The sequence below is a fragment of the Lathamus discolor genome, chromosome 8 (genome assembly GCF_037157495.1).
Source record: "Lathamus discolor isolate bLatDis1 chromosome 8, bLatDis1.hap1, whole genome shotgun sequence".
Taxonomy (NCBI): Eukaryota; Metazoa; Chordata; class Aves; order Psittaciformes; family Psittacidae; genus Lathamus; species Lathamus discolor.
Window position 1 is genome coordinate 15,427,495 of NC_088891.1, and position 25,470 is coordinate 15,452,964.

Consider the following 25,470-nt stretch of genomic DNA (forward strand, 5'->3'; position numbering starts at 1 on the left):
TTAATAGTCTTGTCCAGTTACATCTATGCAACTACATTAGTCCATAATACCAACTGCAGAATCTCAAATTTAGAAGCTTGTTCTCAAAACTGAAGGCAGCTTTAAGCTATGCAGGCACAGTCTTTCTCCATAAATCAGTTCCTAATAAGAAAGAGCACCATGCAAAAATATCTTGTACACCAAAAGTCAGTATGACTCCCTAAGTGGTATATTATTTTTCTAAATACTGCAATAATTTGCCTTGAAGACTTTTAAGCTGAACAATTATTAGAAAAAAATGTCTAGCAGACATACAGTCTCTCAAGCAATAAGAGAAGCTTTATAAAGTTTCAGGTCCTAAATGTGGGCTAAAAGTCATCCTTGTGGGACTGGTATCTTCAAAAGGGCCTCTGAAATGCATGACCTCTAGAGTATGAAAACAAAATTAAGTAAACATCCCTCAGGTAATAAAGCAGGAGCAGCACAGTTTGTCTATAACAAACAAATCGATCTCTGGGCCTGTGTCCTTGTGCATGTAGCAGTTACTGCTTATTACAGTGCCTGTGTTCACCTTTTGGTGTGATCTTGTACCCTCTGCAGGACAAGTGTTCCTGGCGTTGTTTCTATGGTGAAAGACCTTGTAAAGTACAGTGCTGTCTTTTTTTAAATACTTATCACAGCCTACCTGCACTACATCACAACTGGATTATTTGATTTATTGCAGGCCTTGACCCCGCTGGTCCCTTGTTTGAAGGCATGTCACCAACAGACCGGTTATCTCCAGATGATGCAAACTTCGTAGACGCAATTCATACATTCACTAAACAGCACATGGGTCTCAGTGTTGGCATCAAGCAGCCTGTGGCTCATTTCGACTTTTACCCCAATGGAGGCACCTTTCAGCCTGGCTGTCACATCATGCATGTGTATAACCACATTGCAGAATATGGAATCACTGGTAAGAACCAATGGAACAAAATGGGAAGAAGCATTGCAGCTGCACTGACAGTATCTTTGGGAAACTTTACAGATCTCTATGGTCTTAAACAGTTATCTAGTGGGAGTATTACCACTGCAATGCAAGAAATTTCTTTTCTAAAATTTGGTTATCTGATTTTTACATGTATTGAGTTCAAACTGTTCTTACTGACTCCAGTAAGGAATTTGGCTGCCTAGCACTTCAGAAAATGAGGCCACAAGCATCCTGCTGTCAAGCACTTCTGAATAATTTCAAAGGTATTTGTTTTAGCAGTAGAGGAAATGAGAAAAATTGTTCTAATTAAGCCAGATTAATCTAGTGTGCAATTAATTATTTCAAATCAAATAAAACACAGGGCTGCACTACTCACCTCCTTAGTTCACCTTTTCCTAGCTCCATGTCCTTCAGGTGCAGATGAGGCTCTCTCTAGGACTTGACTGCCAGTGTTTGAGGCTGGGTTTTATATATTGAAGCTTATTTCCAACGTACCTAAACAGAAACATATAGAGAAACTGATACAACATACTGAAAAAGATAAGGTACTGATGCACTATCAACAGTCTGAGAGCAGACTTGATAGCACCTGATTCATAACAAATGTGAAACCAAGCATCAGTTAGAAAGCTTATCAGTGAAAACATGTAAAAACAGTCCATCATGATATATCTAAATTACACAGAAGGAAATTTTTGTAATTTGATGACACAGAAGAAGAAGAAGTTACCTCTCATAAAATCAGATCTATGTATTTAATATTTTAATGCTTTTAATACCTTTTTTTTTTTTTGCCATTTCCCCTCTGTAGTAGCTGAAAACAAAATTCAATTCAACATGAGAGTTTGTCACTCTGATAGGGACAAAAGATGACATTAGTGTGTAAGCATCCAACAGACAACACTGTTCAACCATTCAGAATGGGGCTGCTGCCTCTAATGTGGCATGATCTGAAATACTGCATATAGCCTTAAATTGTATTTCATATTGACTATAACAGCCAGGACAATGAAATCAAGGTTCCTATTTACAGTCTTAAACAGGCTACAGAAGTTTAAGCAAATTACTCAATTTTATTATCATGCGGCTTCAGCCAAACTATTTTTGAATGATCCTAAAAGTAAAGTTGCTACAATCTATGATTTCTGAGGCAAAATCTTGATGTAAAGGGGTGTGGGCTGGGGAGAAGGAAAAAATAATTATGTGAAGGGTAGTAAAAGGGCATGGGGGAACAATAACGCATTGCTTACAGCTGGTTACTGTACTCCTCTGCAGTTGAAATGTGGGAACAAGGAAGAGGAAGGAGGCACAAGGGCATGAAAAATTTTGTTGTTTGCACTTTTTCAGGCATTGCTCAAACTGTGAAATGTGCTCATGAGAGGTCAGTTCATTTGTTCATCGACTCTCTGCTTCACAATGACAAGCAGAGCACAGCCTACTGGTGCAACGACATCAACACTTTCAACAAGGGAATGTGTCTCAGCTGTAGAAAGAACCGGTGCAACACACTGGGCTACAACATCAGGGAGGAACGGCTCCCGAAAAGCAGACGTCTCTTTCTGAAAACAAGAGCTCGTATGCCCTTCAAAGGTTTGTGGGAATACTTGTTACAGTGACCAGGTCGATCACAGAGTGTGAAAATGAGCCTGTGCTTTGGGATCCTGCTTACTCATTTATTAAAGCTTATAGAAATCCATGGGAATAATCAATTTGCTGAGGTAACTAAGGATCCCCATAGGCCATGTTGACGCCCTTTCATCAAGATCCTGACAATGCTTCTGTGGGCAAAAGCATGCTGCATACTCACCACAGGCTGGCTAACTGTGGATCTGAGGCCTTGAGGATGCTTTGGGTCCTGATCTACAGGATCTTCCTGCAACTGGCCTGCGTGAATTTGTGACCAGATATGCAGGCATACAGCCAAGCCAAAAAAGCAGCAGGATTGCTTTGGGAGGCCTCTAAACCAGCCTGTTCCAAGTATGCCCAAATTTTATCTGCAATTAGCCTAACAAGGTGAGATATTACTTTTCAAACAATGGACAGAAAACAGAACAACATGGACTTTTACAGGGCAGAACCGTAGTACTAAAACGGTGACTTTAAGTCCATTAAATTACTTTATCAAGAGCACAAAATGACAATTTTCAAAGCCCAGAGAGACAATCAGTGTGGCTTCCTGCACATATTACCAGAAGGGAAGCACTGTCACAGGGAAATGAGGCCTGCCTGCCAGCCTCCATTACAAAATGGTGCAGGCCTGGCTGTGGGCTGATTGTGCCTCAGCTGTCAGAGACTGAGACAACTGCTGCTGACGAGCAGACATTCACCTCCTAGTGCACTCCAAGCAAGAACAAGCAGGGCTGTGCGGGGTGAATGGCGGGGACACACTTCTTCCAGGGGCCTTTCAGTGCAGGTGCTTTTGGTGCATGGTGTGCCTCCTCAGCGCCTCCTTCCTCGGCTCCCGCGGCGGCACACGGCCAGCGGCGCACGGCTGGGCCCGGGCAGGGGCCCCGCTCAGCGCCGCGGGGCACCACAGACGGAGGAGGCTTGCGAGCAGCTCCCACCTCCTCCCTGAGCGGCCAGGCTCGCACTGCACCACAGCCCTTCCGTCCCCTCAGCACGGCAGCACAGGGGCCCTGCCTGGCCCCAGGCTCCCGCAGCAGCCATGGAGGCCCCGCACCACTGCACTCACCGGGCTGTTGTGCCTGGCACAGCCAGAAAGCGGGTGCTTCTCTCCTCTTGGAGCGGGTCAGCCCGCTTGTCCCTTACCCAAGACGCTGGGCTTGGGGAAGCGTTCTGAATGTCAGCAGCGCGCCCCGGCACGGACACTGAGGGGCTTTCCAGTCCTGGGGAAAAACGCTTAGAAATGCTGCTTGCATTACACATCTTGTTGCCTCCCAGTGCCTGGTACTCAGCTGCAATAGCACAGATTACAAAAACCACACGAATTCAGGTACTTTTAAAATAATTTTGAAGTCTTCCACTAATGCAGCTGTGAAGTACTCAAGTGATGACTCCAGAGGGGTCTCCTCAGCCCTCAAGGATACTCAAAGCAGCTGAATCTGCTGGATCTCATCTTATACTTTTAAAAATGCTTCAGGAAGCTACTTTAAGTACATTTTAAAATGCCATAGGCTGTGCCTAGCTCCCAATATGGCTTTACTGCAGTGCAGTCAGGTCACTGTCAAAATGAGGAAGGTGAATGGCTCTGAGTGCACCACGCCTGGGCACAGAAACACAATCCATCCCTGTGTTGCGTTCTTTGGACACGGAGATAGTTTCAGCTTGTGGTAAAATCTCTGTCTTGTTGGCTTTGATTTCAATTTAAACATGTTGCATTTTGATGCTTGGAACTGTTTTGCTCCAAAAAACCATCCTTGCCGCATACACAGATGCTGGTGCTCCAGACAATAGTCTCCTTTCACAAAGGTTTCCAAACAAGGCGGCAACTGTGGGAGGGTGCAGACAAAGTCATCTTTGTAATGCTCTTAAAAAAAAAAAAAAAGTAAAAAAAAAAAAAAAAAAAAAAAAAAAAAGTTTGAAGATCATGTGAAAAGCCCAAACAGAAGAAATTTCAGAAAAATCAGCATTATCCTTCACAGTCCTCTGCGCCTTCACAAAATCTGGTGTTTCATTTTTCAAGTTAATGGCATTATATTCTGGAGTGCACTTTAATCCAGTTCAAACAAAAAATACTTGTTACAAAGAAGTTAACATTTGTAATAAAGCTCTGATGGGACCCTGAGTCAGAGTTTTTATGTGAATATGCTCTCCTTTTTCCCCTAAAGTGAGTATCATAACCACAGTAAAAGCCTGGGCTTTATCAGAACATACACTAGAGTAATGAATTTTTACATTGAGGGAAACCTCAGGAAAGACAGTTTAGCAATAAAAGTGACCTATTAACAAGCCTCTGCCTGCTTTGTCTTCATCAGGTTTGCAGCAAAGAATCAGCCATTTTGTTTTCTGGCACCTTTGCTAGAGAAAATACATTGTTCACTGACGTACATTAACTAGGAAACAACACAAAAAGTTACAGCTTTTCCAGCAAATGCCTTCCATTGTGAACAGAGAGCTACATGCACACAGGAAACAAATCGATCTGTGCATATACATAAAAAGATGACTCTTAGCAGTATGGTGGATCCACTCTCAGATGTAGCAAAGCCTGAAGTGGGTGAGGAGAGGAAATGAGCAAAGAGCATCTTTCTACTCAAAAACTAGTGTGCAGTAATATTTTACGAGGACAGTTTCCCATGCGTAATTTGACCAGATTGCAAGGATAAATACAAACACCTTTAATTCTTTCAAATACTCTGTGATCTTTGTTAATAGAAGTTACTTAAGGTTTTCTTTCTTAACACCTAAATCTATCAGTTTTGTCAGAAGGTGGCTGGTAGAGTCACCGGACAGAAGAGTTCTGAACATCTAGCTGATAGTGTCTGTGTGCACATGGCCTCTAACTCTTAGGATTTGGTTGTTGGGGTTTGTTTGGTTTTTTTCATGATTTGCTGATGTCAAGCTGCTCACAATCAGTACACTGAAGATTTACTTCTTCATTCTGACAATATTCAGTTCAAAGACGTCCCTAATCACTGTTCTTCTAGAAACCCACCAAATCTCAAAGTATTAATGATATCTTTCTTACAGTAATGTGCTTGAACAAAGTCACATTGTTAACATATGCATGTTAAGCACAATGTATTATTATGCAGTCAAAGAAAGTTTGCGAGTCATCTGTTTCACAGGATAGTTTTCCAGCTGATCAGTGAAAAGGCCTGACTACTTTGCGTAAATTCTTCAGTCTGTGTCATATATCTCTAGCTATGTCCAGTCATAAGAATTTGTCTGGTGATTACATAGAGGGCTTGTCAGAAACTTAAGAAAAGCTGAAATATTTCCCATGGAAGAATGTTTTATCTACAAAGGCAATTCAACCAGATTACCTTTTTCCTTTTTTTCTCCATCCTTTTAAATAGAGCAACAGATTTTCAGACTCTAAGGGGTTACACAGCACAGCAACAATCACAGAAAAAAAATAATATTTAATTGCAACACATCTGTCTAAAAAATAAAATACAACATCAATCAGATTTTATTTTGCCTGAGAAATCTATTGCTTCTTTGACTATTAATTTTATCACTTTGCAAATTCTTCTTTTCTACAGTCTATCATTATCAGTTCAAGATCCACTTCATCAATGAAATCCCAGGCAAGCAGTTAGAGCCAACTTTTACCATGTCTCTGACAGGCACTAAGGAGGATGCTAAAAACTTGCCTATCACACTGTGAGTATTGATATTACACATCACTGTACAAGTGAGAAAGAAGGTGCCAATTTATTACACTCTCACGTATGTAAATTGCTATGTGTGAAATGGTTTAGTACGGGTAAGTGAAGATGAACTGGAAATTGTCTTCTCTTCATCCATGTTCCCTAAAAATTGCAAACTTTTATAATGTTCATACTGGTTGTGCATGAAAAATCTCTATAATCCAAATTTAGTAATCTTGGAAGTTTCCCTGAACACTTAGTATCCTGTCCACTTATGTTTGGTCCATCCCACGGCTAACAGAGGGAGATCTAATAAATTAAAACACAAATAAATAAGCAGCTGTAATTAAGGTAAATAATTTTGGATATTTCTTATGATAGACACCATATGCATTAACAAAAGTGAAGGCAACAGAGTGGGTCAGAATTTGCTCTAGCAGACAAAAGATACGATGTAGATGCTATTATGGGACACCTTTTCTTTTGTTGTCAGAAACCCCAACTGCTTCACCAGCTGTTCAGGCTTCTCCCACTTCTTCTTCCTTTTCAGCATTTGGCCGTATTTTGACACTTTATGCACCTGGAGGAAGAGTATCCTAGAGACAATAATGGCCCCTTTTGGAGAAGGAGGATGAAACATAGTTCCTTCTTTGGTTTTAAAGAGAAGAGCAAACTAATTGGGTTTTTTTTTCACTTTAACCATAATAATTAAGACAGCATTATTCTGGTTTTGTTTTCTGCAGAGCTGAAAGTATAAATGGGAATAAAACCTACTCTTTTCTCATCACCCTGGACACTGATATTGGTGAGGTAATAATGATCAAGTTAAAATGGGAAGGAACTGCAGTTTGGGAAAATCTCTGGGACACAGTTCAAACCATAATGACATGGACAAAAGGCACCCGTCAACCAGGACTTATAGTGAAGACAATAAAAGTGAAAGCAGGAGAAACACAGCAAAAGTAAGTGTACTGAAAGTACATTTTTTTTCTGTAATAACACCACAGATATTTGGCACACAGGTTATTTTCATTCAAATGCAAGCATCTGAGTCCCAGCACTCTCACCAGTGGTGAATTTATCCATGTACAATAACGGACTTTGCCCCCTCCTATCAGACTGTATGATTTTCAAGTGATTTAAATAATTACTTTGGTTTTAGGTCAGAAATTAATAGTGGGAAATGTTCAGGCTCACCATCTGAGTTTAAGGCACAGCAGCCTTGGGTGGTAGTTTTGTTGATACATGGGAATAGAAGGTAGAGGAGGAGTTAGCATACATATCCAAGGAAGAATTTTAACAAGTTCTGCAGTGCAATTTTTCCACACAATTAATTACAATAACTGATAACAATTTATGACTTATTTTCAGAATGTGATTATCTCACTCCATAAGGAACATATGAAATTTCAAAGAAACAAGATACTTTGTAAGATAAATATTGGCTCCAACATTCATGTGATGAAAAATTCAAATTCCTACTTACAAAAAATATGCTAAATATTAATTATTTGACTTTCAGTATGTAATTGAGAAACTCAGCATATCCATTCTTGAAAGTATTCAACTAAAAGATCAGATCCAGAACTACACAGTTACCTCATTATTCATTGAAGTTAAGGGTTCAAAATTCCCTTATTTTTACCTCATCCATTCAAGAGCCAGCCCAGTGTCTGATAGCTGATAAGGAATTAGTACACTGTGGAGGCTGTGTAAGAGGTTCCTGAAATGATACATTGTGTAAGCAAAGCTTCAGCTACAGACAGAATGAAATTTCTGTGGTGGGTGAGCAGAATGTGAGCAGTCCTGGAAAACAAAAGACTGTACAAACTTCTACATATCATACTTTCACTGGCATTTGCCACTCTGGTTGTGCTCTTTTAAATAGTGTGAATTCAGTGATGTGACTTTTGGTAGCTGATCTCTGAAGTAGCACTAGAAATGAGTTTTCTGGAGAAAAAAACAATATGAATGCAAACAAGTTTGTGTCTTGTTTGGGGTGTTTTTTGGGGGTTAGGGTGTGAGGATGTGCGGGGAGGGTGTGCAGTAGTGTTCATTTTTCCTTTTTCCCCTGCTGATTGCTTTGAAACTGGATCACCAAGTCTGAGTGGCTCTGTTCTCTACATACAGCAACGTTAATAACACTTACTTATTCACTCAAAGAAATTTCTGCCAGAAGACAGAATAACAAGAATTGTAATGATTTCCACTGCTTTAATCCTTGGAGAATTTTAACTGAGCAGTTTAATTAAGGTTAATGAGAAAAGCATGTCTTACCTTGTAACTGTGGTTCAGGCTTAGAAGGCAATTTTTTCCTTGCTATAGTCTCTTTCTTACCAGCACCAGTTATTACTACTGAAGACTTTCTGTGGAAGAATACTTATTGGCAGAGATGCATCTTGATATTGAAACAAAAGGCAAATCAAACAATTGAAAGAGACATTTTCATAAGACAATCTGTGTGTGCTGAGGGGCAGAGACAGGATCACATTTTACTGGGTTTTGTCCCCCTGAAATTGTATTTTGTAGGTATTTTCCTCTTCTAACGCAGCACTTGGCACATGGTCCTGCTATCAAAATCTGCTTCTTAAAGTAATGATCCCAAATCAGTACTGACCTAGCTGCTAGAGCATATTAAGCATAGTATACATCACAAATCAGAGAGCTCTTTAAATACATATTTTTGTACCTTCGGAATGAAGGCTGTGAAAAGATTATGTCAGGTATACTCATTTTTCTAACCAGATAGCTCCTGTCCAATACAGCTGTGTCAATAACCTGGCACAAGCCAATTACTGCTGATGTACTATGTAAGAAATCATAGGAAATAGGTATCTGAGAGGCAGGTAGTTGTTATACTGACAAAAATGATGCTAGTATCTTGAGGTACCTAATGCTCCTTAGAAGGATTTTTTGCTGCAAGCATAAATGGGAGTTTGTGTCAAGATTTTAATGGATACTGATAACCCTCTGGGGTTTGTTCTGTGCAATCTGGGCTTGTCATGGTTATGGAAATGATGTGGTACTGTTGAAATACTGTATTAATGCTTGATGGGGAAATGAAAGTTTATTAGGTGATTCTAGAAGGAAGGGTAAAGGACATTCAAGGAAAAGTATTTTCTTCAAAGAGAAGAGCCTGCACATTTTGATGTTCTTGGAAAGACCAAACATAATGGATCAAAGAAGCAGGAATTTTGGAAATTCAATACTAAAAAACGGTAATAAACACAAGATGTGTTTTGAGCTGTTTGGTCCTTTTCAAATGGCATTTGAACAAACTGTTGACAATATTTTTATCTCCACATACCTTTACCTCGTAACATTTGCAGTATTTAAATACATGATAACTTTTCATTTATTAGATTATGTAACGAGAAACACTTAGACACAACATACTGGCATAAAAAGTAGTTAATAAAGAAGACAATTATGAGCAATAAAATACCAGATTCTAACATATTTGAGTTCCATATATGGAAAAAAATTTCTGTAGCATATGGAGTTGCTGGTGGGTTTAGCATCCTATGTAACAAGTTTTTAATGACTTCAGATAAATACCAGTGTCCAGCTAAGTACTAGCAGGCCAAGTAGTGCAACCCTGGTAGTAAGAGTTGAAACAATGGCCATTGAGAATACAAATACAAAAGTGAGGGTATGCTGTGGAGAACACCATGCTGTGTATGACAGCAGAAAGAGACAGAAGCATAATACACTCAGTATCCAGGAGTTGCCTGCTCCTTTTACTCACCTACTATTTGATAGCTGGATACATCTCTTTCCTCACAAGCCCATGAAAACACCTTCCTGTAAAAGACAGGATAAAGTCAGATTCAGTGTATCTAGAGAGCACACTTTTATAAAGACAGTAGCCTTAAAAAGTAACTTTATGCTTACATGCTGTGTTTTCTTTCTAGAGCAACATTTTGTTCTCAAAGCATTGACAACCTTCACCTTTATCCAGCACAAGAGAAAACCTTTGTGAGATGTGAAGATCGCTTTCAGGGGCAAAACAGAAAATGAGCAAGAACACAAAAATCAACAACTCACCAAGATATTTTCAAAATAATACACATCTAGCAAAATGTTTTAAAAACCCACAGCTACATTACATGTAAATGTTTCAGAGGTGGTGAAGAAAATACATTAAAAATTTAGATTTTGTGATGCAATAGTAAGCTGAAATGGTGCTTTGTCCATCTAGGAGCCCACTCTCAAAGAGATCAATGAGTGATTTCAAGGCAACTCTCAATTTTAAATTGCTTGACGTTTTAGAGAACCACCTCCTCACTAGGAATAAAATAATTGCTCTTGGAAAGAATCATTTCCATAAGCTTTTGGAAGATTATATTTTGTTCAATTTAAGGGAAAAAAGAAGCCTCATTTCCCATTAAGTACTTTGAAACATTAATAGTCACTACTACCAGTGAAAATTTTCTTGTATTATTTTCTCATGAAGAGGGAATTCATTAATTCATAGATGGAAATATTCCCAAATAGATAAAATTGTTAACAAAGAGTTTGAGCTTTTTACTTTATAACATTCCAAAACTAAAATGCATCTCAACATACAGAACGCTTGAGGTATTGTTCATAACCATATGACCCTAAAAATGCTTTGTTAACTGTTTTAAAGTACTGATTTAAATTACTAGTGATTGAATTATTTTATTGATGCTTATTACACATTTCTAGCACCACTAAGTTAACTTTTGCTTTAAAATCATACTTTCATGAGCAGGTAATGCCTGGAGATTTTTAGATTTTAAATTACTGTTTAGCAGATTTTTGGCATGATTTGGAGCTACATGAATAAATGAAAAATGGTAAAACCCTCAAATATCTTCAGTGCATGATCTTATAAACTCAAACATACAATTCCCTTGTTTCTTTTGTCAGAACAGAAACTACATAAGCATTATTGTCTCAGATTATTTTTATGGTTAGTGCATACTGAAATGTGTGTATGTCAGAGTATTTAATTTGTCACTTTGTAATGCTAGGCACAAGATTCATTAAAAATTATGTTTCTACAGCTCTGTGCTCTGAATGTAATTTGTTTTGAATGTTCTCTAAATGGTAAAATATGCGCGAGATATTTCTCAGGCCTGGAGCAGGCATATTTTCCATTCCAAGATATTGTAGGGAATTCTGAATCAAAATATATGGATGTTATCAGAATGCAAGCGAGATTTATTTAAAAAGCGCAACAAATGAACAAGCTGAGCAGAGCGAGCAATCCTGCAAACGACAAACAGTGATGAAATGATGAATGCATCTTTGCCAACCATTCAGAATACTAGCTTTTAACTTTTGAAAGCTGTTTTCAGTAATTACTATTCCTGAACCAAAACCGCCGACCAAATACTATGTGAACTGAAGATACTTACTTTTCAAATTAGACTGGTTGTCCTTACAGAGGTATAGGCTTCAGAAGCTAACCTAATATTTAAGATGGCCACTTGGAGTAGATTCTTGATTAGGAGAGATATTTATATTTTTTGATAAAAGAACCTGGAGGTCTGCACTGAGAGTTTCTGCTTTAGAAGATTTTGCTCAAGGAAAAAAAAAAGGGGGATTTTTTTTTTTTTTAACACAAAAAGCATTTCTACCTTGGCAAAAATTAAAATATAAGTGATTAATTCAACGCTTCAGGTTGGTACCCCAGTACTTAGATTTCCTGACACAATTATTTTATTAAAGCTCTGTACAATGTTCTGTGCTTACATATAAACTGATCACTTAAATACAGTAGCTGAAAGTCCAATCAGGAGCACACGCAGAAAGAGAAAATTTCAGCAACACCATAGGCTATAATCCACCGGGGAGACTCAATTGTTAGACACCCAGTGACAGCAGCTTTAGGTGCATAAACTTGAAATGGACTGTGTCCTGCAGAACGACAGACAAGGAACAAAGGATGATGGGGCCATTTTAGTGTTGAAAGCACAATGAAAAATGAGACTGAAAAGTGTGCGTGTGGCTAACTCAAATTATGCGTCTCCCTAGATTGTTTCTAGAGTTCAGTTTTTGCTTTTAGAAAAAAAGCTAGATCTGCCACTCTTACTTCTTATGTTACAGGCTGGTTTGTTTATAAAAGATGTGTCTATTTACAGAATTGAAGTACCGACACTTGAATTTTATCTACACCGTTCATTAACCTATGAACTTTGTAAGCTTTCAGAACCACGTCCTACCCCACTCTTCAATAGGCTTTGTCAGAAGATCCTGAAAGATGACAGAGCAAGAGACAAAGGCTAGAAAGAACTGGACTGTGCTCCTCCAGTGCAGAAAAAATGATGTTAGTGCTTCACTATACCTGAAAAAAAAAAGAGCACAAGAGTTGGCAAGACAGCTTTTAACGAGATTTGTATAATGTAAAACATTCAAAGAGCCTTTCGAGTCATGATTTTCCTGTAGTCACACATCCTAACGCACTTAACATTTTAAGCATTAAATTGGCATTTCTTTCACCTTAGTATCTCTTATGTGGTGAAAAGGCTGATAAAGGGATCTAAACTTCAGGAGAAGCAAGTTTGCAAGCACTAGTTCAGGAAAAGCAGGTGGAAAAAAAGAGATGTCTACAGGGTACTGAAACTCAGGGAATGGGATACTGCAGTTTGAGGGCTTCTGAAGATATTGAGGTGGGGGGAGGCTGGGGGAGAAGAATCCTTCTCCAATCCAACTGACTGGTATATCCTCAAATAAGGCAACTTGAAAACTTCCATAAATCAGATAGGAAAATTAAAAAAGCATTCAGTATTTGATCTCTTGCAGATATGAAGATACATATTCTGGTGTCTTCTGCAGAAATATGTCCAAATTAAATCCTGTCCCTGTGTTTTGACAGCCATTACACTCATTTCTGATATAAAAATTATAATAAAGCCCAAGTTGTTGCATAGTCAATCTTACAATGCCTGAACATAAAACTGTAGTTACGTGTACAGTCACAAATGCCTACAGTGGTGCCTTAATTTGTGCTCATTGGAATTACTCCTGTGTCACTCCAAACAACTGAGTCAAGACCTCGAAAGTCATCAGGAACCTGGCTCCTGTCACAGCAAGCACAGCTTAGAATGACATAATGAACGCTGTTCTTTGCATCACCTCTCTGTAATAATGGACTTCCATATTCAGAAGTAAAAGTAAAATCAGTGAGAGTCACCGACAGTCAGGGTTTCATAGCTTAAGAGGAGTTTGATGCCCTTGTCAAACCCCCACCATTCTGACTGTACATGCTTCTACACCAAAGGTGAATGTATACATTGAATAACTAAAGCATTAAGAAATACAACAGGAATAAACAAATAGCTACAACTAATAATCATTAGGTCAAATATTAGTTAGAAAAATTACAGCTATTTATGTACCCCTGTATTTCCCCAAACACATTTTAAGATAGACACAAAATTTGTATTTTAGATGTCTGGGCATTATTTCTGCCGCTCTCGTTTGCGCTCCTAGACAGAAATGTAACTGCAGCCCTCACTGAACCTATTAGGCACCTATGATGCTGATTTGCAGAGGGTTCTGCTCCAACTGATTTTCTTCTAATACCTTTTACCCTGACAGTGCTATTTAGCTACAAGGGGAAGCACTTTGATATATGAAAAAAACCAGCCATGGGAAAAAATCAGAAGGTACTGTGAGGAAGGAATCTGCATGTGCTTTGATTACATCAAAGCGTATGCTGCTCAGTTAGGGAAACAGATGTCTAAGGAGGCCATTCTCAACAAACAGCCATAAGAATGAAGCTAGCTGGCAGGACTTTGAAAAGCAGCCTTATTCATGAAATCAACTGTACAACACACCCAACAAACACAGACACCCAGCTTACCAGTTTTAAAGCACCTTGCAAAAAGCTAATTCACTTCTAGAAGTGTTATCCATCAGTTATGTATTCCGAGTGTTATGTGTTAACTCCAGTATTCCTCTTCAGAAACATCTATTTATTTCAGAAGGTATCATTCAGTAGTAATGCAGCCAGGCCTGAATACCCCACTAGTAACTAGCTCTCATTTTGAAGATAAGAGAGAAAGCTTTTGTTCTGTGATCATACAAGTAACTGAAAGGCAATTTTAGGGCTTTTCCTTAAAAAGGTTACACAAAACCATCCACTCCCACATGTTAAATTTGGGAGGTGCACTTGGATAGTGTAAAGACTATCCAGTTACTTTTTGGCATTACAGCCCCCTTCCATGAAAAACCAAAACTTAAACAGAAATAGGATCTGTATTCCTTTTTGCTTTCAGGGTTCAAAAAGTAAATGGATCTTCAGAAGATGATTTCATCAAGTCTATTTATTAATGCATTTCAAGTTTCAAAAAAACCTTACATGTCTTTGCACAATACTTTATTTTTTGCATTTTTAGTAAAAATTTCCAAAGTGAACAAAAAAGATACTGTATAAAACACAGTGGACATGAAATTGACAGTAGTATTCCATTTCATTGTCTTGAACTTGCTTTCGGTTTTACCACATCTTGACTCGCAGTGGAGAGTTCAGTGCACATTTCTGTTTTCAGAAAACATTTAACTTAGACCGAAACTAAAATACGGCAGCATTTGTCTGCCAAAATCCTACCACAGGATAACATTACAGGCAAAAAATTTACATGTTCCAAAGTCTACCACACTCAAGAAGTTACTAAGAACTCTTGCTGAATAAAAGTCACCATTTTAGAAATGCAAACCCACTTCCAATCTTTGCACAGTCTTAAAACAAATGTATTTAAAATGACTTAAAAGCAACTACACACACTTCTAACTAGTTAAGATCATTTAGAATTATTTATATAGTCTATTGGACTTGGGGTTTCATGTACAAAATTTGTCTCTAAACCATGTACAAAAAGCTGTATTTTGAAAAAGTTACCACATACTGTACAAGTTTACAAGGAAGAGATCCCATTATATTCTGTAACATTTTTGGCCTTGCTGGCTTGCGTCACATTATGAGAATGATTGTGTAAACCTTATACTCTTAAAAAAACAAAACAAAACAAAAACAAACAAAGGAAGCCTGTCCAACCCTTAGTAAATTCTCTCCTAAGCAAAGCCAGGAAAATTATAGCCATTTGCATCTCTAATTAGCTTGGTGCTTTTGGAAAACAAGCAATAAATATATCACAAGCTTAAACACTTTGTAATGCCCCCTTTCATCTCCTGCATAGCAGTAAGCACCTTAAGACACCTTTTATTTCCTCTTTCAAAAATGCCAATTATTTACATTCGTCATAAAAACTTTGGAATGGGACATTGTGCTGTTGAACTTCACTACTGGTATAAAACTGTGGAAAAACTGGTAGTCCTAACTACATTTTGAACTCTGCCACAGTAACTGGGCAGTAGTAGCTCTAGTGGTTATCGATCAACAGTATCATGCTGAAGCATTATTCAATTATCCGATAAATTAAAAAAGACAAAACCTACGGCCTTTCTTTCCACATCCCTCAGAACACAGACTTAACTGTACTGTAAGAACATCTAAACAGCCAAATAAATTGGTTGCAATTTTTAGAACAAGCTGAATAACAGGTAGGATTTTCTACTGAAACATGGAAATTTTTCAAACTATTCATTATTTAACTGAATCAGACAAAATGAGAATATTTATGCTGAGCTACAAGAGATTAGACACCTCTATAAAACATTTTTGAAACATTCTGGCATTTGCAGAGTTTGCAGAACACCTGGTATATCTCTAAAAGACCATTCAATCTTGTATGCTATGTCTTAGCAGCTGTTTGACAAAGATGAAATGAGTACTTGAAACAACTTTGATCATGATAAAAAAAGTTTGATTTGATTCCAAATTGCTGTGTAAAGCATCACAGGATCCTTGACCATTACACACCATAATCCTCTGTTATCCTGAGTATGTCAATTAAACAGTAATTTCTTCATTAATAGCGGAAAAGTTTTATAATACAAAGAAAACATCCATATTGCAATTCTCTTGTTTACAATTGCACACAAGTACGGGTGTACGTTAGAAATACATGTCTGCATATAACAATGTATATACATTGACAAGTAATGTCTCCAGTGCTGAGGTGGTCTAGCTTCCTAGTCTTGTCTGGCAGTTGAAAAATAGAACTTTTTGTTTTTCAAATTCTTGAGTAAAAGTTTTCCTACAGCCATATTTGCCTGCAAGTGAAGAAAATGCAGCAATGAAGAGCACAGAAGGGGGAAAGAATCACGATACTCTAGGACTTTGTGCCACTAAATTAAAAATATGCAAGAAAACCACTTTTCTTCTTTTTGAGCTGGAAGATTCTCTCATTAAAAATTAACCATTTCCACTTGTTTTGAGGGCATATCATGCTTTTTTTTTTTCCTCTTCTATTTTTGAGTTAAGACTGGGGACAATGACTTATTAGGTTTTCTTTGGAGTGAGTTTTCCCATTGTAGGCACTAGGAAGAACCAAGGCAAAAAGCTGCAGTCAACGTCTCATATGTCCCATCTGATAACTCTCTCGGGGCCTTTGCCGCTGTGGTGGCTGAGTGGTCTGTGGTGGTCTCCTCCTTTTTAAAGTGCCTGTTCCAAAGAAAGATGCACATTATTAAAATGAATTTAAAAGAAATGACTTCTAGAACAGTTGCCATACAGATTACTTAGAACTATTTCTGAAAGGCTCCAGATTTAGACCTGCAAGGTTTTAAATAGATTATTAACTGCATGAAGGATTTGCAGAATACATTATCATCTCAACAGCAGTTTCTTAAACAGGCCAATTCTTAAAAAATATAGCATGGGAAAGTAAATAAAAGGAACTCTGATGTGGAAAATATCTTCACAGCTTTCCTTTGATATGCGTATTATGTTACAGGAGAATAAGGCAGGAGTTATTTTTATGATTGTTTCACTGGCATGAATTTTATTTCATTTTGAAACTAACATGAATTAGTTTCACGCTGGCCAGACTAACAACTGCAGGTTGGGACACCTGAAACTTCCCTTCAGAACAAAGTAGTTGAGGATAAAATATTACTCTAAATTTGATAACCTTACGTACTCACCTGGAAGTGGTTTATGAGGAGGCAACTTTGGATTACTGCTTGGAGTATGAACACTGCATATCTTAATGAATCCAGCCATTAACATGATCAAGGCAATTCCCATAAGCAACACTGCCCACCAATATGCCTGAAAACATGAAAAAATTATTTGGGGTTGGTGGGCTGGCAGATATACGTAAGAGACAATATGGCTTCCCTTTGCCTTCTAGAAGTCATCAAAAAGCTGTTCTGAAACATCACTTAAAATATGACCACAGCGTTTTAAAGAAAAAAAAAAACCCCAAAATTCCTACACAGAAAAAAAAAAAAATCCAAAATACTTGAGATCCATTCTGTTATGAGTATTTCACTACAACAGAGCTATATAAGCCTAAAATCAATCAACAGTTTACACAGAATTGACTATGCAGCTCTATAATGGTGTTTCATTGTACCTCTCCTCCCAGTCTATTATTAGGAAAGGGTCATCTAAAGTGCAATAAAAGTAAGAAATACTTGAGATCAATAAATTTAGCTCTTAAAAAGAAACCAGAGCATTCAAATATGAAGATTTAAAACAGGAAAACCCAAGTAAATTGAAAATGTTAACATTAACACTGAAACAGTGAAGTGAACAGAGGTTATTAACACAAAATATTTGCTTGTTTGTTACTTATTTGTTTCCATTCCCTTCAATCTATCAAAATACTTGCTGCACTCAAGGTGCTTATAGAAAAAACTAGCAAGACAAGGACTGATTATACTTTGAAGAATTCACAGAATGGTTTGGATTAGAAGGGACCTTAAAGCTCATCCAGTTCCAACCCCCTGCCATGGGCAGGAACACCTTCCAACCTGGCCCTGAACACTGCCAGCGATGGGGCAAATTTCAAGGGATGGGACATTCAGGATGCTGAAGTACTGTATATACACAGCAACACTTTCCAACCAAGAAAATTTTACATTAGACTAGTAAGATAAAAAGAACCCCAAACTTACCACAATCCATTCTGCAATATTTTCATACAGCTCTGGATTAAAAATTGCTTTCTTTAATCTAGCTAGAGGGCCATCAGCATCTACTAGCCGACACCTCATAAAAACATCACAATAGCCTTTAAAATCATTACAAGGAGATCCAGGTTGCAAAGTAATAGTTTTACGACCAAAGTGTCTCTCCCACTGGTTAGAGCCTGTACTTGCACATGTAGCTGGGTCCACTGAAAAGTAAATATAAATTAATCAATTTAAAACATGTATAAATACTCGTGTTCAATCATTCAAAATGCTTTTGAAAAAAATTAAGTTTCTACTAATCTGTAAAACAACAAAATACATTATCTTCTAGAAAATACAATGCAGTATCTGAACCTAAGTATGAACAGAATTGCAGTATGCGCTCATGAATGAATGAGATACAAACACCCTGAGAAGATTTCAGATACCTACTGCTATGTTTAAACATACAATTCAGACAAATCTTACTTTTTCTCATGCAGCAGACATGACACAACTCTCTGTCGTCCTTGCCATCTGAACTAGCACATGTACATTCCTCCAAGCCATGCTTCTCACAGATAGAGCCAGCACATTGCTGTTTGAGACAAAAGCAAGAGAACACAAAAATCAATTCCACTTCTAAGCACACTGACATTAGGAAAGACATTAATTTTTAATAGCTGAAAGTATAATCATAGGTCTAAAGGTGCTTATCAGTAATAATAATAGCTCGAATTTCTTCTGAAGTTTATAAACACAAAACCCTACAGTCAATCAACTGCAGTGTTTAGGCTTGTTTGGCAATTTTTTTTCTTTGCACTGTACCCTCTTTTGGGGCCTCAGAGTACCCTGCAAAACTCTCCCAGCACTGCAATTCACACCGAGACATGATTCATCAAAACTCTGCTCAGGAAAATTAATCAAAAGCATGTCTTCAAAAGACCTTATCTCAGAAAATAATGAAATTAATGACAGGAAAGATTCTGTGTTTAATGCCACTGTGGGACAACCCTTCAGCTAAAACAATTAGAAAAAAAACCCTCCAGTGTGTTTATATTCTTGTTTCAAAATCAAGGAACTATATGGACAATTCCTCAGTCTTTAAAATGACTCTAAGTTAGCTGAAGAATTATTACAAGCTGTACCATTTGATTAAAAACCTGGACTGCAGGAAACAGAATTACAGCAATGCAAGTTACAGCTCTAAGAGGAAGACTTTTGCTTGTTTCTGCTTCCAGGTAAACATAGATCAATTTATAAGATGCTTCTCATCAATGTTTTACAGCAACTGCCATGGACTCTTTAACCCAGGAAACTAATGGCAGTTCAGAGTAATTCTATATGCTTGCACATCTGTATTACATACACATGGGTGGAGGAACCGTGTATTTTCATTAAATCCAATTCAACATGTTTTCATAGTATATTTCATTTTCTAAGGCGACAAAATCACTTGACCATGACTGAAGAAAAATGAGAAGATGGAACTCGGAAATAAACCACTTTCATACTCCAATTTGTACAAACACTTTAAGCGGAACTTTCTCAAGGAGTAAATCTAGCTTTATTTGTTACCTGTTCTTAATATTTGGTGTGTGCCTCTTTGACTGAAACCAATAAATCAAACGTTTTTATTAAAAAGGGGATTAATCTTAAAAACATCTCCAGTAAGTCTTGAAACCATATTACTTCATAATACAGCACCTTGCAATAAATGGATGATAAAAAGCCCATACCCCATTTATGCAAACTTGTGTGTTCCTGTTGCAGTCTGTGAAGTTTGGTTTAGGATCAGATGCTGGACAGAGAGCACTGACACCGTTACACATTCCTTCCTTTGCGCAGTCAGAATCATTTCGACACTTATCAGTCCTCAGTTTAAAATTACACTGTGCAGTACAGCAGGGGCCTTGGCTAGGACTAGAAATAAATAGAAAACACTGGATGTGAAGAAAAACCATGAACTATTCCAGAAGAACTCTTCCTCCTGACACATACACAAAGTCAGCATTTTTCTGATTTGTACTACGTAAAATGTGAATTGAAATTATTTTTTCTACCCCTTAAGGTAACAAAAGGTTACCGATCCATTAGTCAATGCAGCAACCATTTAAACTATTTACATTATGTTAGAAAAACAGCAAAAGCACACTTTAAATTAAATACATAGAAAATAACAGCATCTCGGAGTTTGTTTATATAAAACATTAAATCAGCAAGTTGACAAAATTAATTCAGGAACAACTGATGAGTTTGATGGTATCAGTTTCAGTGTGATAAAGATTTTTCTGTCACCAATTAACATCCATAATATTTTTGTTCCTATTTTTTTGCAGGCACACCACTTATTGTTTAAATAAAAGAGAAGAGGGAAGGAGACAGGTCAGGTCTTCTATCAGAAATCACAGACAGCCTATAAACAAATCACGGGGAAAGAAACATTTGTCAAAGAAGCCATATAGCATAGTTTCACTGGTTCCTCGAGAACACTTGGCTTCCCTTCCATCACAGACATCAAAAACATCTGAGCCCCTTATGCTATGTACATGAGTGTAACACACCAGTATATCTGGTGAAACCACAGGAAGCAATAATTTCTCTTTCTGAGGCCGTGTTTGAGCACATATATGCCATTAAAAGCAGAAGAGTGCAGGTTATAAAATACATAACTACTTCATTAAAGCTCAGCCTTCCAAGTCATCATCTCAAATTATATTGCATCTTCATGCTATTCACAGGGTGCTCATTGGCATTTAGTGGACATTAGAAGACAGCACAACCTTTCTGCAGGTGAGCACATCTCTATTTTAAAACTATTGCGTGCTAAGAAAAACAAGCATGTCACACATGTAAAGACTAAAAGACATGTAAAGCAGCTGGATAGATACCACAGTTTTCCTAAAATGTATTTTAACATGTTATTTATTGGATCTATTCTTACACTTGGATTTGCTTTACATATCTTTGGAAACCTCTTTATACAGAAAGATTTTCAGTAGTAACAGAACTGGGAAAACGAGAATCCTAAACCAAAAATGATACATGCATTCATATTTAAGACTGTTGCAGCAGGACATAAAGCTAACTACTATCAGCTGAACATGGGAGCAAAGAAAGGAGGTGGTGGTGGCACCTGATGTACTCATAAGGAAACAGCTCACCACAGGTGCTGTACAAAAGTCTCAGAAACCAGTTATAAGACTAAAAAAAGGACCTTTATTTTGGCAGAAATAATACAAATTTGCAAGGGGGAGGGAGAAGAAGACATGCAAAATTATTAGAACTGTGAATTCACGGGATATGGTCCTTCTACAGTGTGTATACTGTCATATAGCAGTACATGCTACTTTTACTTCCACTTCCAGCGTGACAAAGATCATTTTAGGGCAGGAAAGATTAATTAGAATTGTGTATGTTTTATCAAAAAGTTGAGCTGGTTTACATCTAAAAATAATAGAATTTTCTCTTCATATTTGGCTGAGTCTAACCAGATGTTAGATTTCTGTCTGTCTCTAGAGAGGCATAAAAGCTCACATTTTACATGTAGAAAAAAAACCCCTTTTTTAGATGCAGTAAGCATTTCAAATATATCTTAAGTCACGGAACTGAAAGACAGAAGTTGATTTACTTCACTGTTAGTCTTATGATCTTTAAAAGTTCCTCTTCTAAATCACTGTGTACACAAGACTGCCAAGATAAAAGTGACTTAAAAACACAGATTGATTTCATTTATAAAACAAGGTTTTAAAAAAATAAAAATCAATCAACTCTATCTTTCAGTTATCTTCCAGTTAGGCAATGCTGTAGAAATGGCATTAGGATAGGATCCAATTTCATATCTTCCATTATCATTTGGGCAACTAATGCTTTCCAGTACACATTGTAAGAACAACATTCTGGGCACATCTTTCTGAATCATCCAGCTTTTGCAAGAGGCATGACCCACTTCCAATAAAGGTAACAGAAACTCAACACATCTGTGTGCACTCAGTCCTGTGGTATGTTACACTGCTACAATTCAGTGCTGTATTACCTTTCAAAAAGCTAGAGAACAGTCATCTAACAGATAGCAAACTACAATTAGCACCAAAAACGGCACAGTGTAATTGTGCTTACAAACTTCTCAGTGTATAAGGCATTTTAAACACTATAAATACTTCAAGAATAATACAAGTAAACAGATTCAATTTCTAAAATACCAATTACAGCTACCAATAAATTCCCAAAATTAAACTGTACTGTAACAGACATGCACAATACCTGCAGTATTTGCCTGGTTTTAACTTGCATTTTTTATCCTCCGGTTGGTTTGCATCGTAACAGCATTCATCTTTACACTGGTCACTGTATCCACAATCACACTGTTCTCCTTGTTCAACCAGTCCATTGCCACAGATGGGTTGACCAGACTCTGAAAAAATGCCAGTATATTTGTATACAAAGCGATATAAAGAATATGCAAATAGACTTACAAATGTTTACATTGACTCACAGCAGCATCCAGCTAATCATGACTGAAAATGCCTGGTCAAGATGGACTTCGGACTAGGGCTCAAGTCAACCTGCATTATTAGCTTGACACCCAGCTTAGTCATTCCTACAATTCGGAGAATTTTAAGTCTCTGAGTAACAGGTTTCTCCTGATAACAGTGGGAGTTTCTTGTGTAGATAGGAAATCAACAGTGATAAAAGAAAGTTTTCTGCTAAGCTTCCAACAGAGCAGCATCCTTTTTTACACTCCACTTCCTTTAACAGAGTCTGAGGTCTTTAGGGCAAAAGCTGATGGCACTGGGAGTAGAAGTACAACTTCTACTCCAAAACCTAAACCTACCTGCTGCACAATCTCATGAAATTTGTGAGAGCTCATACATGACAGACTCCAGAAAGAAAATTCCTGCAAAACCCTTATTTTCTTTTTTAATATTTAAATGTTATTCCTGTATTTTAGTTTGTGCTCTTTACAATTTGTCCTTTCACTGGGCATGACTGAAAACAGTCTGGTCCTGCTTTCTTTACTCTCTCCCACCAGGCATTTACAAAGATAGACAGGAGCCCACCTTCACCCCCCAGCCTTCTCTTCTCCCCACTGAACAGTATCAACTCTCTCAGACTCTCCTCGTATGTCAGATGCTCCAATCCCTTAATAATCTTTTGCTGGATGCATTCCAGTATGCCCATGTCTTTCCTGAACTAGGGAGCCCAGAATACAACACAGTACTCCAGATCGCAAATTTAATTCTTAACTTAGAGTCTTTCAATAAACTGAATTAAAAAAGGAACTTGGAGCAAGTCCAGAGGAGGCCACGAGGATATCAGGAGGCTGGAGCAATTCCTGTACAAAGACAGGCTGAGAAAGTTGTGGTTCTTCAGCCTGGGGAAGAGAAGGCTGCGTGAAGACCTCAGAGCAGCCTTCCAGTATCTGAAGCTGGCTTCCAAGGATGCCAGAGAGGGACTATTCATCAGGGACGGTACTGACTGTATGAAATTTCTGATTATGCATTATAGTAATAGCTTAGCCCTTCTGCTTTCAGGATAACTAAATACATACCAACAAAGCAATTATTTCTCTTTTTCTCAAGAACTTGGCTGATATTTCGAATGCTACAGATAGAGAACTTGTTGTTGTTAAGTTTGTCCCCAGATGTAGCTCTTGCATACATGATATAATTGCCATTTTCTTTCTGTCCCAAGTTCTTGGACTCTCCTGGAGTGCACTCCATTCCAGAATCATGCTGCAAGACAAATATTTTAAAAGTATTTCTATCAAGACAGGTTCTTGTATTTCTTGCTATCATTTTATAGATGTGCGGAAGTAATCTAATTTGGTAATATTAACACAGAATAAAAGGTCCATAAACCACCATAATCTTATACTCTAAGGTTTCTTGGAATAAGAACTATGCAAAAAAACATTGCACTTTCACATATTTCCCGGCATCAAATACAACTTGGAGTAAAATTAGAAGAACTGTCTTCCAGGCTGAACCAAAAGACATTTAATTCAGTTAAATGGGACTGGTTTTTCAGTTTCATGTGTTCATATTTTTAGTTATTCTTGGGAGGCTTCTTCCCACTCACAGCAGTGGTATTAGGGATTTTCTCAAGGCATACGTAGAAAGCATTCACGTGTGAACATCTGTTTTGGAAGAACTCATCATTCCTGTCATATCTTTATTTCATTTTATTCCAACAGTAGAAAGCCTAGATACCTAAGTTTAAAAATAAAAATTCCAAACCAGAAAACTTTGTTCTCATCTCCAGCAAACCAAAAGCCTCATGAGTTCAGCTTGCCACAAAGAAATCATGCCCCTAAATGACTGGGAGACAATTTTGCTCAAAAATACTATTCTTGGTATCTTAATCCTCTCCACAATTTTCGTAGGTAAACTTTTAAGTATAAATAATTGAACATGTAAGAGGCAGTTCCATCTTCATCTGTCAAATGAAGTGTCCTATTAACCAATTTTGTATTGATTCTCTCTCCTCTCTAGGATAAACTAAAATGCATTTAAGTGTTTATACGTGTGACTGTAGCCTTTCATCAAAAACAGGGAAGTTTTTAGCAGATAATACTGTAGTCCCTTTATAAGGGATCTGAGCTAGTAGAAATAAACAATTCACAAAAAACACTATTGCACCAGTGTTGTCAAATACTCATAAAAGGGGGTTAGTTTGACAATGTGTTTTGTTTGTATACAATGTGCATGCAATATGCACATGCAGTCTTGATCATGTTCTCCTTGTTTATAAGTAAAAACTCCATTCACAAATCATGCACTTAAAAATGGCTGAAGATCAGTTGTTAACTCAATAGCAATATCAGTTGTTAACTCAATAGCAATAGCATCACAGATCAATAGCAATACTCACAGGTGAACCAAAGTTATGCCCAACCTCATGAGCAAATGTAATGTGAGAAACCTTGGGAGGAACATGAGAGCCATAGTTCTGAACAGTGATGATTCCAGTGTTCAAAGACTTCTTCTTACCATCAGAATACAGTTTGCTCTTTTCACATATTCCACCAGAGCTCCCTGCATTTAGACAGAAGTTAGTCATTTAAGAAATGTACTACTGTGTTACTTTTCTAGCGACATTTAGAACAAGAAACAGCTTGCCTCCTCAGTGGATGTTTATGGACCAAGAGTTCTTCTGTGTAATTAATACTAACCCAATTTACAGAGTAGATTGGATTCATCCACACTAATGCTCTCAGCAGTGAATGGCTACGTTCACACAGTT

General features: G+C 37.6%; 2 protein-coding genes across 4 annotated transcripts in view; one reads left to right on the forward strand and one right to left on the reverse strand.

The window, feature by feature from the left end:
* LIPC (lipase C, hepatic type) overlaps positions 1–11,260 on the forward strand; it is a 54,437-nt gene extending 43,177 nt beyond the window's left edge. For both annotated transcript variants that reach the window (XM_065688531.1, XM_065688532.1), the window contains 5 exons: positions 704–937; positions 2,300–2,542; positions 6,121–6,241; positions 6,972–7,190; positions 10,143–11,260. In XM_065688531.1, coding sequence (XP_065544603.1) covers positions 704–937; positions 2,300–2,542; positions 6,121–6,241; positions 6,972–7,190; positions 10,143–10,248 — 923 coding nt within the window. In that variant the 3' untranslated portion in view covers positions 10,249–11,260. The remainder of the gene's footprint in view (positions 1–703; positions 938–2,299; positions 2,543–6,120; positions 6,242–6,971; positions 7,191–10,142) is intronic.
* A 3,250-nt stretch (positions 11,261–14,510) lies between these two features.
* Positions 14,511–25,470, reverse strand: part of ADAM10 (ADAM metallopeptidase domain 10) — a 47,764-nt gene continuing 36,804 nt past the window's right edge. For both annotated transcript variants that reach the window (XM_065688588.1, XM_065688587.1), the window contains exons 9-16: positions 25,099–25,262; positions 23,777–23,960; positions 22,489–22,639; positions 19,965–20,148; positions 18,715–18,823; positions 18,229–18,449; positions 17,251–17,377; positions 14,511–16,768 (exon numbers count right to left, since the gene is read on the reverse strand). In XM_065688588.1, the coding sequence (XP_065544660.1) occupies positions 16,674–16,768; positions 17,251–17,377; positions 18,229–18,449; positions 18,715–18,823; positions 19,965–20,148; positions 22,489–22,639; positions 23,777–23,960; positions 25,099–25,262 (1,235 nt within the window). In that variant the 3' untranslated portion in view covers positions 14,511–16,673. The remainder of the gene's footprint in view (positions 16,769–17,250; positions 17,378–18,228; positions 18,450–18,714; positions 18,824–19,964; positions 20,149–22,488; positions 22,640–23,776; positions 23,961–25,098; positions 25,263–25,470) is intronic.